The 17578-nt window shown below is 40.2% G+C and overlaps 1 protein-coding gene across 2 annotated transcripts in view; it reads left to right on the forward strand.

The window, feature by feature from the left end:
* The window catches only part of LOC126234643 (homeobox protein Mohawk), a 121747-nt gene extending 104553 nt beyond the window's left edge, over nucleotides 1-17194 (forward strand). The window contains exons 4-6 of one of the 2 annotated variants that reach the window (XM_049943373.1): nucleotides 5625-5805; nucleotides 8868-9353; nucleotides 16797-17194. In XM_049943373.1, the coding sequence (XP_049799330.1) occupies nucleotides 5625-5805; nucleotides 8868-9353; nucleotides 16797-16897 (768 nt within the window). In that variant the 3' untranslated portion in view covers nucleotides 16898-17194. The remainder of the gene's footprint in view (nucleotides 1-5624; nucleotides 5806-8867; nucleotides 9354-16796) is intronic. The other variant, XM_049943372.1, reaches the window with a different exon arrangement.
* Nucleotides 17195-17578: the final 384 nt, after the last annotated feature.

Here is a 17578-nt window from a genome sequence, read left to right on the forward strand (position 1 = left end):
TCACCCTGGGCTGGTGCCTGATGTGCAAGGCACCTATATGGTGGGCGAGAGGTAAAGTGCTGGGAAGGTTGCGCTTACTTTATGCCTTTCCAAATCATACGATGCTGCTGCCCTCACACTGTGGCATCACACTGTATCTAGCAGTTATCAGCACAGTGCTCGAGTACGCCACCAAGGTGTGGCGAAACGCCACTAATACATCATTCAAGATGCTGCAAATGGTACAGAACAAAACTCTTCGGCTGGTGATGCACCTTCCTACAGACTTCCCGATGAGGGACTGTCATCAGATTGCCGGAATTCGGACGCTCCAAGATCGATTCCGGCATTCTGCAAGAAAATTCTAGGTGGTAGCATGAGAAATCAAACAACCGACTCGTCAATGGGCTGGGCAACTAACTACAGTGGCTGTCAACTATGAGGTGTCCAGACATGGTGCGTCTTAGTCATGCCATGCAACAAGAGGATGGAAAAACATGTGACAATGAGAGAAAGAGGTCAACGTCAAGAGGCCGCACAACACTCAACCCAAGGCAGAAGCAGGAACAGCAAACACTGCTTAATCTGCAACCAGATGAGGAAGGAAGCTTTGCAAATGTTGTGAGTTATTGATTGAGTGAGTGAGTGAACAGCTTCCGAAACTTTAACTCGTGAACTGATGCTGGATACATACCTTTTCCAAAATGTTGAAACACTATTTTCAATATATCGTAAAAGCAACTGGTCGAGAACTGGTAGCCGGCCGGGGTGGCCGAGTGGTTCTAGGCGCTACAGTCTGGAACCGTGAGACCGCTACAGTCGCAGGTTCGAATCCTGCCTCGGGCATGGATGTGTGTGATGTCCTTAGGTTAGTTGGGTATAAGTAGTTCTAAGTTCTAGGGGACTGATGACCTCAGAAGTTAAGTCCCATAGTGCTCAGAGCCATTTGAACCATTTGAGAACTGGTAACAATGGTACCAACATGAAAGACTGTGTACCAATTACAGTTAGACCATCAATTACTCTCCGGCTTTGGCTATCAATGATTCATACAGAAGTTTGATGTACCTTTTCCAAAGAGCATTCATCAATATGCATCTAGAAACCAGATGGTTGTAACAGTGGTAGAAGGACTCCAGGATTTTATAAAGATAATTTGGAATAACAATCAAATGTTTGTGTTTCCATAATGAAGTTTCACTCTGCAGTGGAGTGTGCAGTGATTTGAAATATTCTGGCACATTAAAACTGAATGCCATACAGGGACTCAAATGTGGGACTTTTGTCTTCTGCAGGTAAGTGCTCACTGACTGAGCTATCCAAGAATGACTTGCAGCCTACCCTCACAGCTTTATTTTCTCCAATGCCTTATCTCCTTTTTTTCCCAAATTTCACAGAAGTTCTTCCACATATTTTACTGAACTGACACACTGGAAATAAAATTAGTGCTAGTTCCTCAAGATGTGCGGGAGAGGTTCTGCGAAATTTGGAAAAAAACAGAGATAAGGTATTGCAGAAAGCAAAGCTGAGAAAGCTGGATGTGAATCATGCCTGGATAGCTCAGTCAGTGAGACTTGTCTGCAAAAAAGCAAAAATTCCAAATTTGAGTCTCAATCTGGCACACAGCTTTAATCTGCCCAATGAGTGTTTGCATTATTTAACACATCTCCAGGCAGCGGCATACTGGTGATAGTCTGGACTTTACCAAACAGAAATTCATTCACCCAGCCCTCCAATTGATGTTTTCATTGAGTCATTTCACCTACAAGAAACAAAAACTTGTAAGTATGTTAAGGATCCAGAATATGTAGACTGTAGCTCATAGACTAGTAAAATGTTTTATTGCTATTTCTGCCCAGTTGCCTTGAGTAACATGAACCAACTGGCATCATGCTAGCGGTTGTATAAGTGACTGAATAACAACCCTGATGACAGGAAATACCTTATAAGCATTTTTAAGAACAGAGTTGTTTCAAGTTATACTATAAGATTTAAGAGTAAAAAATATTTTTTTCCATGTATGTTTGCTTCATTTAAAATGATAACATACTTATTGATGTGATCTTCACTAACACTAGGAGTGATACTGCACTGGGTTCTTAAACATGATGTTCCCTTTATTTGCATATTTTGGTTAAGAGAGAAAGAGATAATGTAGCTGCAATGACATTATCCTATCAAGAATTCAATTTATCATATGCATCAAAAGGTCTAGGCCAACAGGCTTGCCACAACGGTGTCACTGCTTCCTGTCAGATCACACAAAGTTAAGCATTGTCAGGTAGGGATAGCACCTGTATGGGCATTCAGCCCTTGTGAGGCGAACTGAGGAGCTACTTGACTGAGAACCAGCAACTCCAGCCTTGTAAACTGACATATGGCTATGACAGTGGCGTGCTGACCACATGGCTCTCCATATCCACATCCAGTGATGCTTGCAGGCTGAGGATGACATGACAGCTAGTTGCTATCATCGGGCCTTCAGGGCCTGTTTGGGCGGAGTTTGGTTTTTTAACTTATGTAAAGGTCGTCCATACCAAAAAAGAAGAGCATAAATCACCTAAAATGTGCCTTGTAAAAAGTTCTATCCAAAATACTACAGGATGTCCGAAAAGTCTTTCCCTGATTACATAAATTGATAACTCAGGCTCAGGCGCGGCTCGTGGTTTCTATACTGGGGAAGGCTGCTGCATTTATCAATCGGAGCCAATATAGACCTCTGGTTACGTTACAGACTAGTCTGACATAAACAACTAAGAATTCAGGGGGAGGGGGGTGGGCAGATCACTCTCTACCCATAATTTTACGTACTGTGTCTTCTATAATCAGGTATTAATTTATTAAATCTCATTAGAAGCTAACTTCGAGTTAAAATCTTTGGTTAGTGTTTTTATACGTCATCATTACATTTTCTGACACTTTGCAGCAAATCATATGAAAAGACGCATTTCGGGGAGATCTTTAATGCGATGAATGTTAACTTTGCGGTTGCTTAATATTTTTGGTGTTTTCAGTTCTAAATTTAAGGCGTTTATTGTAGTTTACCTCCAAAGCTCGAAGTTAAATGTTTTTCGCTGTAATTATGTTTTTTCACCTTTGCGTGAAAATTATTTTGGTCAGTGATACCAGTTTCAGTCCAGGCACTATCAGTACTATTTGTACGAAGACAGGTGAAACACAAAAATGCATATTTCACTTCACAACCACACAACCACTCAGCGGCATCGTAAATTGCTCTATTAAAACTGCGTTTGTATCCTTGCCTAGATTTGCACTGTTTCTGTTCTTGATTGATCGTTGGATCGGGTCTGGGTGCACCAAGTTCTTTCACTTGCATCCTATGGCCGTGTTCCAAGTTTTTACCTATTAAATTGCACACTGAATTCATATTGCGCCGGTTTCACACTTGCGGTATGTCGCAGATATTCACAAGCAAGTAAAACTCACTAAAATCTTGCAAAATACACTCCGAAAAAGAAACTTGCTAATATCACACGATATCAACATAAGCAGTCAGCATCAGCAAGCAAGGAAAGTAAATTCACGGGACAAATTTCGCGCGCTATGTCCTCTAATCACTTATGAAACTCTCGCTAGATGGCAGTACCGTTGTTAAGGTTAGAGAGCCTGTAGTTACGGTCGTCTAGTGCACTCTGGCGGCATATTTGCAAACTTAATGTAAATGTGGATAAAATAGCCAATGGTAGAAACAAAACAACTATGTAAAACATTATCAAAACAATAATACTAAACGTCGATTAATGACGCATCGAAGCGTAGTAGAGATGTGCAGAGACAGAGATTGGATAGCGAAGTTTCGGCCACTCTACATTCCTTTATTACATAGATAGTGGAACGTGAAAAACGTGTGGTGGTTGGTATGACACCCTTAGGCTGCAAGCTCTGAGCCTTCGGGTCGCCCATAAAGAGCAGTACTATGTAGAAGCCACGCCCCCATACCGCTACTACATGCAGCTTACGGACGTTCCAAGGCGCAGCCTAAACACTACTAGCCGTTCGGAAAACATCTATCGATACTAACAGTTCCAAAATCGTTGACCGTCATCATTTTAATCGGAATGGGAAATGTGCGAAATTCGTCCTGATAATTTAAATTTTGTAATATGTTCTTGCGAAATTTACTTTAACATATATTTTGGGGCGGCTCCGCCTCAGAGCCTTTAATTACGAGCCGCGACTGCTCAGGCTAGAAGGTAGATACAAATATGAAACTGGTGTCTAATTGTTTACAAACTATCAAAGTTTTTTTCACACATCAGTAAACTTCCACATCAGCACCCTTCGTAGCACGTAGCACATCTAGGCAATATTTAATTTCCGTCCACACATTAGCCAACATCACTGGAGGGATCGATTCAACGACTGGTTATCCATTGCCGCAGGGTTTCAAGATCTGGTACACGTCCTCGACGTAACCCCATAAAAAGAAGTCTAATGGGATTATGTCAGGAGAGCATGGAGGCCAAACCGTTGGCCCATCATGACCAATCCATCACGCAGGAAAGGTCATATCGAGATAGGCATGGACGTCCAAACCCCAATGAAGCGGTGCACCATTTTGCTGAAACAAGACATTGGGGTGATACTGAAGCAGCTGAGGAACAGCATACATTTGCAACATGTCCAGATACACTGCAGATGTGATGGTAGCCTCAGTGAAGAAGAATGGCCCCTTAATTTGATCTCTGGTGCACTCCATGACCTCGCCATGGGGTTGTGAACCCCAAATGCGCACATTATGGCCTCAGCGAAGAAGAATGGCCCCTTAATTTGATCTCTGGTGCACTCCATGACCTCGCCACGGGGTTGTGAACCCCAAATGCGCACATTATGGCAATTCACTACTCCACTGACAAAAAAGGTCGCTTCATTGGAAAAGGCAATTCGTCTGAGATAACCATCATCGTCCTCAATACGTGATAGCATTTCGACCGCAAAGTCATATTGACATGTACTGTCATTGGGCAACAAGGCCTGAACAATTTGTACTTTGTATGCACAAAACAATAAACGTTTGTGTAAAATGTCATGGAGAGAGCTTTTTCGCATCTGCAATTCATGTGAGGCCCTGCGCACCAATTTCTTCGGACTTTGCAGAAAAGACTGCCTTACAGCTTTTACCCTGTCTGCTGAGATTCTTGGTCGATCAGACCTCGGTAGGTCAGCAACCAATGCTGTGTTCTTGAACTTCTCATACCAGGCTTTAATGCTGTTGACATCAGGTGGATTCCTTCCAAATGTTGTCTGGAAGTGTCTCTGCACTGTGGTTGGTGATCGTGTCTCATGGTACCACAGGACACACTGTGCCTTCTCCTGATTGGTTAACACAGCTTCTTGGGCACTGCACCTCATCCACTACTTACGTGCTGTGAACCTAAAACAGAAAAAATTTTTGATAGTTGTAAACAATTTGACACAAGTTTCATATTTGTATCTTACTTCTAGCCTGAGTTATCAATTTATGTAATCAGGGAAAGTCTTTTTGGACACCCTGTAGAATGAAATAACGTGTTTTCTGGTAAAATTCAAGTCAGCATTTTATTTTACATGTGTTGTATCAGATGCGGCTTTATTTTCTTGTTACTCTTTTTCATTGTTAAGTAACATACTTCTTTCCTTTCCAGATCTGCAATTGGTTTGCCAACTGGAGACGGAAGTTGAAGAATGCAGGCTGTGGAACAGAACACCACTGCACATGGACATCGCTCATCAAAAACTACAGCAGGAAGACACAAGGCAACATCGAGAGATTCAGCATTTCCTCAGATGACAGTATCTGGGATGAATGCGACACTGTCGATACTGGTAAGTCAGCAAGCATCTCACAATGAGGATGCTGTAAGTGAGTAATCAACTAGCTGTTTAAATACCAACTCTTACATCTTTGGTACTTACTGCTTATGATGTGATAGCCCATTTGACAAGTGTTCATATGGTACAGCTGGCAGTTAAAATTGTAAAACCTTGAAGTCGTAATGCAAGAAACACAAATTTGGTGTGCATGATTGTGAATGCAGCAGATTGCCATTTAAGTGATACCACACAAAGTAGTTAGAGGAACCCATCTACATTCTGTACCTAAGAAATTTTTATGCAGAGGGTTGCTCATTCAGAAATCACATTTGAATATTGGGTTGTTTTTGAGAAGATTGTTTCATGCTCCATATAAAAAAGAAAAACATCTACCACCACATGTCAGAATTTGGTAGCATCAAGATTTTGGCCTATAGAGACTGCAGTTTAATGTTATGTAAAATTACATCAGGATCCCATGAATGCCATGTAGATATGGAGTTGACACTCAGCCACACAGGATCATGCAGCCACATCACATACTGCTAGTGATACGAGGCCATTGGGACGCAGCATGGCATTCCGTATTACCCTCCTGAACCCACGGATTCCATATTCTGCTAACAGTCATTGGATCTTGACCAACGCAAGCAGCAGTGTCGCGATACGATAAACCGCAATCGTGATAGGCTACAATCCGACCTTTATCAAAGTCGGAAACGTGATCGTACGCATTTCTCCTCGTTCCACGAGGCATCACAACAATGTTTCACCAGGCAACGCCGGTCAACTGCTGTTTGTGTATGATAAATTGGTTGGAAACTTTCCTCATGTCAGCATGTTGTAGGTGTCACCACTGGTGCCAACCTTGTGTGAATGCTCTGAAAAGCTAATCATTTGCATATCACAGCATCTTCTTCCTGTTGGTTAAATTTTGCATCTGTAGCACATCATCTTCGTGATGTAGCAATTTTAATGGCCAGTAGTGTAATTAATAGTGAAAACTGACATAGCTGAAGGTACATGGCAATAGAAGGAGAAATGTTCCAGTAAACATGAATCCACAAACGTGCCATTAGCGAGATAAATACAAATGGTGATTACCACCCACTATTGACATCAGCATGAAATTTTGTGTGAAAATACATAACTTACTCAAAAGGTACTCAATGTATGTATTCCAATTTAAATTTTTATCTAGATTTAGTCCTAGAAATTTGGCAGATTCCGTTTCTGCTCTGTCCTTATTTTTATAACTTATTTTAATTCGCTGGCACTTTGCCTCTTTGGGTTTTGAATTGTACCATATACAATTCTGAGATATTCAGAGGCAACCTGTTTCACTGGAAATGTGTTTCTTAACTATCAAGAGTATTTATGACACAATCATGGATATTTCCCACTTCACAATTTTCAGCGAAAACAGACCTATCATCTGGAAACAGAACTGATGGAGTGCTGACACTGATGGGCAAATCATTAAGACAGAACAGAAAGAGAATAGTACTGAGAACAGAGCTCTGAGGGACAGCTTGTGTCACTATTCTCCATTTTGAAGTACAATTTACAGTGTTTGGGGAGGAGCTAGCAAATGCTCCCTACCCATCAAAACATTCATCAATACGGTGGGCCAAATTCCATATCTCTAGTGACCACCTCATGAAGCGTGGGCATGTAACACTGTTAAGGGTAATTCTTTTGTTGATGGAGGACAAAGAAGTCAGCGGAGTTTACTGATATTCAAGAGGAATAGACCTTGTACCAATTTCACATTTCAACAGCTCCCTCTTTTTTTGTTTCTGTGATCATCTACCAAAACAAGACTATATTGTACAAGCACTCTTTACAGTCAGTCATATGGCAAAAATATGTCCTTAAACAATGTGCTAAGAGAGACACATACTCTATGTCAGCATTTCTTTACATATGGCAAACAATCATGAAAATGGTATCTTTTGGTTTGAACTGATGACCTGGCAGAGACTTATAACACTATATGAATGTGTGGTTTCTGTACTTTTGAATGTGTCTGAAAGAACAGAGACCTCACAGAATCTGCATTTGTGATACATGTTATGTAATTGATGGTGGAGGGGGGAGTTGGGGTAAGGAGAGGAGGGGGGGGGGAGAAAAAAAAGTAAAGGGAAGAAACTAAAGATATCAGCTGCCTTTGGGCTTTGTGTGGAATCAGCGGTGGCATGTGAAAATTTATACCAGACCAGGATTTGAATCCAGTATCTCCTGCTTACTAGGTATTTGCGTTAACCACTGCACCATCCAGGCACAATGTTTATCACAAATGCACAGACTCTCTTGACATGTGCCCTGATTGACTCACATTCCAATCTAGTGGGACAGCGGATAGTGGCACTAGTTGTGAATGTGAGTCAGCTGGGGAGACTTTCCAGATAGTCCACATATCTGCGATAACACTATGTCCAGATGGCGGAGTGGTTAACACAAGTGCCTACTAAGCAGTAGATCCCACATTCGAATCCCAATCCGGCACACATTTTCACCATTGCCTCTGATTCCACACAAAGTCTCAATGTTGATACCATCAGTTCCTTCCCTTTCCTTTCCTTTCTCTCCCCACCCTCCCTCCACCTTCAATTACATATCCTTTATCACTGTAGTCCACAGCTCGTGGTCTGGCGGTAGCGTTCTTGCTTCCCGAGCACAGGGTCCTGGGTTCAATTCCCCGCTGGGTCACATGCCCCGAGATGACTGAGTGTTGTTGTGTTGCCTTCTTCATCATCATCATTCATCCCCATTACAGTCAGAGGAAGGCAACAGCAAACCACCTCCAATAGGACCTTGCCTAGTACAGCGGTGCGGATCTCCCGCATCGTTCCCCTACACTCTGTCAAGAGGAAAGGGACTTCATTTCCATTTCCATATCATTGTTAGTCACATGTAGTGTACATATTATGTATATGCTATGATACCTTCACAGATTCAAATGTCTTTTTTCAGCAGACTAATTCACCATGAAGTACTAACAGTTTTTATGTAATGTACAACTAACAAAATCATTTTGAGTAAAATTTTTGATTTCGTGGTTTTGGTTTCAGAGCAAGATGGTGAAGTAGAGGTCTCAGATGGATTACCTGCACTATCTTATGTTGCTAACGCAACAGCAATGGATCACAGTTACTCAGCACTGCACCGTGACCACCAGCTCCCTGCATCCGAAATCCCATATGTCATAGATGCCTCCAGTGTACACCACCAGTCATGCAACATCACCTCGCCTGCTACCGATTCTCACATGTCTGATCTCAGAACATTACCACCAAGGAACAAATACAAAAGTCACATGATGCACAAATTCCTCAATGACAGCAGGCGGAGTGAAAACAGTGATCAACTTGTCCAAATCATTGACATGGAAACGGGATTGCCTCCAAAAGCGGACACGTGCCTCAGAGATAAATGGCTTGAAAGTGCTCAAAAATTCCAACCTAGTAATAGTTTTGTGACATGGTCAGCCAGAAACATAACATGGAAAGCAGTGGCGAATCAAGACTACAGGAAGGCTCACAGGCTGAATGTCCCAGGTAATAAGAAGAAAGTGATTCTCATACTCCCATAATTATTTGACTAGATTTCTTGCCATTTGTGTTATTTATCAAAATCTGAAGCCTCACTGTGCAAGGTAGATTGTTGAATCATATGGTTCTGAGCACCTGATAGTACACAGAGAAACTGTTGCATCAGCTAGGAGCTAGATTACCAGGAAGTTATCGAATGTACATAGTATCTAGGGCCAGTGTTCCACAGTTGTTGATAAAGCATAGTGGGGAATCACACAGTGAATTTGATAGTTGATGTCTTACCACAGATGTTGAACTTGCAAATTTTGAGGGAGGGAAATACACTGAGGTCTGTATTGCATGCTTTCAGCTGCTTGCAGGTGCCTTTACCATATGGAAAGGCATACTATTTTGCCAATAGTTCCAGCCTTCTCACAGGGAGTTAGTTTTACAGTAAATGTAGTATTCAAGGACAGGTTGCAAGAAAAAAATTGTTCAAGAATGCCTCAAGGAGAGATAATGGTCCTAAAGGCAACAACAAAAACATTCAAAATGCAATGATGCTGCAAAACGCAATGATGCTGCACCTAACTCATAGTGTTGATAAACAAAAGGATTACCACAAGAGGGATCCAACTATGAGGTCATCATTCACTTGATCCTGTGGGAATCAAATCAGAAAGATTCCTCTAAGAGGGACAAGATAGTTGGTCAAATTGTTCCTTTAGTGCATTCATCATGGACAACAAAATGATTAAAACAGTGTCTTAAGGTGAAAGATGTGTGTGGTGAGAGAGGTGTGCCAGACAAAAGCAGCTAACACCTGCTCCTTCCATTCCCTCCTTCCATCACACTCACTGTAAAGTATGGTAAGACAGTCAGATGAGTAAAATGAAAGAAATAAGCAAAGCAATGCCCATAGATTAACAGTGTTCACTTTTTTGCAAAAGCCAATAGTGACCCCATTTTGCACATTGGATGATTCAGTTTCATTATCTGTGACAGTGATGACTTAAATACAGTGATAAAAATGATAATGATGCCAGAAAATTACTATTTGTAGTCTAAGCAATAGTTTAAAATTGTTGATTTATACAATCAAAACACTAAGTATTTAACTGTTGATAATACCTGAAATTATGATACACTGATCCAAGTTTTTTTTTCTGTCATAACACTGAATTTATTTCTCAGGTTGTGATTAACAGTCTGCTTCCCTTCAGGTCCACATCTGGCACTGACTGTATGCAAAAACTTGTAAGTCAGTTGCTGAGTGACCAAAGCTGTACATGTGCATCCTGACAAATGGATAGCCTAAGAATGGTCATTTACCACTGTTATTGGGTGGACATCATCTTCATCTTCCCCCTCACTATGCAAACCACTGTGAAGTGCATGGCAGATGGTACTTCCTATTGTACCAGTTATTAGGGCTTCTTCCCCTTCCATTCATATGTGTAGCATGGAAGGAATGACTGTTTAAATGCCTTTGTGTGTGTGTGTGTGTGTGTGTGTATTGTAAGTAATATAATCTTGTTCTCACAATCCCTATGGAAGTGATACAGTAGGAGCTATAGTATAACACTAAAATCATCGTTTAAAGCTGGTTCTCCAAACTTTGTAAACAGACTTTTGTGGTGTAGTTTCCATCTATTGTCAAATGTCTGCCAATTCAGTTTCTTCAGCATCTCTGTGACATTTTCCCTTGGATAAAAAAAATGTGTGACCATTCTACTGGTCCTTCTCTTGTATAAGTTCAATATTCCCTGTTAGTACTATTTGGTACAGGTTCCACATAGTTGAAGAACATTCTATCATGGGTCACATGAGTGATTTGTAAGCTGTCTCCTTTGTGGACTAATTTCATTTCCCTAGTATTCAACCAATGAACCTATCTACCACTTGTATTACCTATAACTGAGCCTGTGTGAAAACTCCATTTCATATCCCTAAAAAGGGTTACACCCAGGTATTTGTATGAGTTGACCAATTCCAGTTGTGATTTGTTAATTCCATAATCAGAAGATAATATGTTTTTTCGTTTTGTGAAGTGCGCAATTTTACATTTATGAAATTTTAAACCAAGTTGCCAATCTTTGCACCACTTTTAAATCTTATCAAGCTTCTGAATGGACATTTGTGCAGCTTTTTCAAACAGTAATTCATTACAGACAACTGCATCATCTGCAAAATGTCTTGAGACTGTTATTAATGTGGTTACCCAACACACTTAACTAGGGTACAGCCGAAGTTACATCTACATCTGTCAATTACTCTCCATTCAAGATAACATCTGCAGCTGCCCTGTCAAGAAATCCTCAATCCACTCACAAATTTTGCATGATACACCATATAACTGCACTTTTTACAGTAAGTGTAGGTACGGAACAGATTAAAAGGCTTTTTAGAAACTGAGAAGTGCTTAATCTCCCTGACTACCTTGATCCATCACTTTCAGGAGACCGTGTGAGAAAAGTGCAATTTGGGTTTCACATGATCAATGTTCTCAGCAACCATGCTGGATGGCACAGAGGAAGTCATTCTGTTTGAGATACCTCATTACATTTGAAATCAGAATATGTTCTAAGACTCTACAACAAATGAATGTCATGTATATTGGACAGTAGTTTTTTACATCACTTCTGCTACCCTTTTTGAAGATGAGTGTGATCTGTGCTTTCCTCCAACTACTGCATGGTTTTTTCTTCAAGGGATCTATGGTAGATCATGATTAAAAGAGGGGCTAACTCAGCCACAAATTGGGTATAGAACCTAATATGAATTTGATCAGGCCCTGGAGCTTTGTTCAATTTTAGCAGTTCCAGCTGTTTCTCAACACCACTGACACTGTTAGCTATATCATTCATCTTCACAGTAGTGTGAAAATTAAATTAGAGCAATAGTCCTGAATTTTTTTATCTGTAGAGGAATATTTGAAATTGGAATTCATTGTTTTTACTTATGCTTTGCTACCCTCAATTTCAGTACCTGTCTTGTCTATGACTGTCTGGACAATAACTTTGGTACCCATAATAGCCTTTACATATGCCCAGAATTTCTTTAAGTTTTGTGAGAGATCTTTCAATAATATTTTGCTATGGCAGTTGTTGAAGATTTCCTGTATTGTCCTCTTCACAGCCAAATGTGTTTCATTCAGTATCTCCCTATGTACACAGTAGTGCAGTAGTCTATGTTTCTTTAGAAGTTACTTTACAGTGACTGTGTACCATGGAGGGTCCCTCTTATCATGAACTATTCTACTAGGTATATATTTAGCAATCGTATGGTCCACTTTGACAAACCTGAGCCACAGTTCTACATGCTCCGTATCCAGAGCTCAATGTTCCCTATTCCTTATTGAGATATGATACTACTGCCTCTTTATCCAGTTTGCCCGACATTCGAACCCTTCCATTTGTTTCAGTTACCACTTGTAGTTTGGTAATCATTGCTGCTACAACTGCTTAATAGCCACTGATACCCTTTCTACATTGATCATCCAGAACATTATGACCATCTATCTAATAGTCAGTGTGTCCACCTTTGACAAAGATAACAGTGGTGACACATTGTGGCATGGAAACAATGAGGCCTTGGTAGGTCACTGGAGGGAGGTGGCACCACAGCTGCACACGCAAGTCACCTAATTCCCACAAATTCTGGGAAGGGAGGCCCTTGTGATGTGGTGCATCATCTCACTGAAAAATGCCACTGCCGCTTGGAAACATGATCTTCATAAAGGGGTGTATGTGGTCTGCAACCAATATACAATACTCCTTGGCCATCACGGTGCCTTGCACAAGCTCCATTGGAACCATGGATGCCCATGAAAATGTTCCCCAGAGCATAATGGAGTGGCCACCAGTTTGTCTCCGTCCTGCAGTGCATGCAACAGGGAGCTCTCCCCTGGAAAATGATGGATTTGTGCTCTCCCATTGGCATATTGAAGAAGGTATCAGTATTCATCAGACTATGACTATGCAATGGTCTGTGACTGCACCAATGTCTGGTGCCAATGGTCATGTGCTCATTTCAGTCATAACTGCCAATGTGGTGTTATTTAACATTGGTAAATGCATGGGTCACCGGCTGCAGAGGTCCATTGTTCGGAGTGCACAGTGTATTCTGACACACTTGAACTCTGCCCAGCATTAAAGTCTGATGTTGTTCCACTACAGTTTGCTACCTATCCTGTTTTATCAGCCTGTCCAACATCTGTAATGAGGGGTGGCCGGCCAACCCCATGATGTTTGCACATGGTTTCACCTTTGTTTCACCACACATTGAAAACACTCACCACAATACTTCTTGAACACCCAACATGTCATACAATTTCCAAAATGCTCGTGCTGAGCGTCTAAGCCATCAAAAGCTGTCCTCTGTCAAATTCAGATAGATCGCACACCTTTCTCATTCTACATATGGACAGCACACTCACTGATACTAATGCATTGTGCATTTTTCTGACTAGCAGTCATTCCTCGCCAGGTGATGCTGCTTTTGGCTGGATGGGTTTATATCAATAGTAGGTCAGTGGTCACAATGTTCTGACCGCTCAGTGTATGTAGATATCCCCAAAGGCATCAGGTCTGTTTGCTGCTATTAGATCCAGTATATTTCCAGTGTCAATGTACTTTCTGACAATCTGTTCTAGGTAGTTCTCAGAGAACGCATTTAGTAATGTTTTGCAGAATGTCTTGCTACGCCCACCACTGACAAAACGGTAATTTTCCCAATTGATTGTTGGATGGTTAAAGTCTCCTCCTATGATGACAATATGACTGGAAAACTTACATGCTATCTGGAAAGTAGCACAAAGAAATTGCTCTTCACAAGAGTTGTGATAATTGATGGTAATCAATTATACTAATGCCAAGCCCATTACTCTTTCAGTACAAGGCTTCAAAATGTGCATTGAAACATTACCTCAAATTACAAATGATGCAATTTAAGTATCGTGAACGGCTCTATAAATATGTAAAAAGATTTGTTGAACAGGTCTACTCACTTGTGCTAACAGCAATGGCTACACATGCATCAGGTAACCATTGTGTTTCTGTTGCAGTGTTTACCTAATTAATATCAGGATGGATACAGCTTTGGATATTGGTTATATGAAGTGAAATAATCACATGGGGTCAGTTATAGATAAGATAGGTTATAGACTGCAGTTCATTAGTAGGAAACTGTGAAAATGCACTCAGTCAGCATAGGAGATTGTTTACAAGACACTGACGTGACCTCTATTAGAATACTGCTCAAGTGTGTGGGAGCCATGCCACATATGACTAATGGGGAATGTTGAGGATATACAAAAGAGGGCAGCACACATGGTCTGAATCAGGGGAGAGTAAGAGAGCATATTAAATCAGGAATGTAGGAATATACAAAATGCCCTTACGTGAAGTTCTGAATGGGTTTACAAAAACAAGATTAGACTAATTACAGTGTGGTGCACACAGACGTTTAAGTAGTCATTCTTTCCAATATTAATATACAGATGGAACAGGAAGTAATCCCAATGTGTAGTGTAATGGGAAATACCTTCTTTCACACTTTTCACTGTGGTTTGCAAAGTTTGTATGTAGATGTAGATGGATGTCAAAGAACATGTCAAATGTAATGAAATGATAAGTGTTTCAAACAGTAATTTCTAAGTATAAAAACTTACAGGTATCAGAGCCATTCCCTCTGTTTAGCCTGTAATCCAAAACAACAGAAACACACCTAATGCTCACTGATTTGATACTGTAATGTAAAGAAGGTCTTGATGCAGTTCAGGATGACATCAAAACCTAACCACTTTTTGGTAATAATTGTAGCCATATTAGACTATTTGTCTATATGTGCTGTTCTTGTAGCTTCCAGCCATTTCCTGATGTAAACTTCAATACCTCAGCAGTTGACACTAGAGTGGTGTGTGTGTGTGTAAGAAGGCATCTGCCTGATGCACAATACACAGAGAGAGACAAAAAATACATTCCAACATCAGCAATGTGCTCTCTGTCTCCGTATTAGATCACACACTTTATATGTAGCCTACCCTGATCACTGATAATGCTGGGGTGAGTGCCCTGCTGGCCCACTGCTTCTGATTCTGACTCTCCCTGCAAAAATTCATACACCTATACAACTATTGGCATTGCTTGTTAATGTAATACTTCATATGTATGCTTTATGCAAACCATAATTAACACCACAATAACTAATTATTTTTATTATACCTAAATTAACAATCATCACTAAATATTCTATGCTTACCCTGAAGTGTTCCCTACAGAGAGAAACAACAGAACTATGCTGTTGCCGGCCGTGGTGGTCTCGCGGTTCTAGGCGCTCAGTCTGGAACCGTTCGACTGCTACGGTCGCAGGTTCGAATCCTGCTTTGGGCATGGATGTGTGTGATGTCCTTAGGTTAGTTAGGTTTGAGTAGTTTTAAGTTCTAGGGGACTGATGACCACAGATGTTAAGTCCCATAGTGCTCAGAGCCATTTGAACTATGCTGTTGGATGGAGCACGCTGTTTATTGCCCACTGCTGCTGCGCATTAACCCACCTTCTAATGTGGACACCATTATAGATACAGGCACTACAGTGGGCATTTATATCAGTGGGGCAGCAATGCACATCAGCACTACCAGTACGAGAGAATCAAAACATTAATCTCTGATGGTGACAGTAAGGCAAACCAAGAGCTTGTGGGGAGCGGGGGGTTTGTGCCACCATTAATGCTATATACGCAATTCTACAAATCTGTCATTTCAAAATCACTTAGTCAGCTTTATACATTCTCAGAAATAAGAGTTTAATTCATGTTGTATATTTTCTTTAGAGTTGTATACAAGAGATTATACCCCTAGGTAAATATAACAGTCACAAAGACTTGAGTTGCAGGTGAATATATTTCTGATATGAAACTGCTTTTCATTTGTAATATTTATGCACAGAAATGGTGCACTGAATCCAGTGGATGGATAAACTGCAAAGTTGTATCAGGAGAGTAACCAAAAGATTTATTTTGTGAAGTGGAAACAATTCAGATATGTACCATCTAAGAGTTAAAAACAGAAGGGTTGTTTGATTTTAATAAATCTGAAATAACTTAGAAGCTTCGGTACTGGTACTGCAGTATCTCATTCAGGTGCCTCAGCATGAAATTACTTTTGGCTTGACTCATTCTGAAGTCTTTTTTTTTTTTTTTTAAATCCCTGTTACATTTATAAATTGTGAAATAGAAAAATTCTCCTGATCTGTTACATTTCTGTACATGACCCGTCAACTGCACACAGGTGAGTAGTTGCCTTTTCTTATATTAATTTGTGGTTTCCATTCTGGAATTTCCATATCTGTGTGTATGTGTCACACACTTATGCATTCAAACTTATATGATAAAATGTGTCACTTTAAGTTTTATTGCCTGTCAAGTGTTGGCTGTATTAGAATACTTAAATGGTTCCATTCTCAACAGCACTACAAGCAGAAGAGACTGTGTTATCAACAGCTGGACACCACCGAGAGGAGCTCGACGCTGCTTTTGCACTTACCTGCCTCTCTCAAACACAGCATTGAAGTCTCTGATCCTGCTTCAGCTGCATAATATATGATCTCTTAACAGTTGTAGTCTGATGTTCAGATTGCCTACTGTGATATTTGCTACACTCTAAGATATACATCTTTATCTGGAGAGAAAAGATTGAATCACTTATCATACATTTGGGCTTGCATTGATAACCAATAAGTTCCATACATAAACAAAGATTGTATGCACATTTCAAGATTTTTTTCTTGTTACTTGAAACTATAAAGTAAAAAGCAAAATACACAAACAGTTCCTGTTGTAGACAGACATTTATTTTTCTGTTGAGTCTTTTTTGCCAAAATTTGTTAATAATAATTGTACACAAATTAGTTGTCAGTATCTACTTCTAATATCACTTATAAATAAGTTTATTAGTCTACTAACACTTGACAGCATTTCATGTAAAATATGTATTTTCTTTCTTACCAGAAAAAGACTGAAGTTACTGAATTATATATTACTTACTCAGTTCCTTGTTCTTGACATTACGATAACAACACCAGGCATACAATAACAAATAATACTTATGACAAATGATCATTAAAGTGTACTGTCTGACTTTCTGACTTAATACCTTTTTTTTCTTTATGGGAAATACACATAGAGCAGCCTGAGTGATTAGCATACATTGGATACATCTACTATATGGTACCAGATTATTTATAAAAATA

This window comes from Schistocerca nitens, chromosome 2 (genome assembly GCF_023898315.1).
Source record: "Schistocerca nitens isolate TAMUIC-IGC-003100 chromosome 2, iqSchNite1.1, whole genome shotgun sequence".
NCBI lineage: Eukaryota > Metazoa > Arthropoda > Insecta > Orthoptera > Acrididae > Schistocerca > Schistocerca nitens.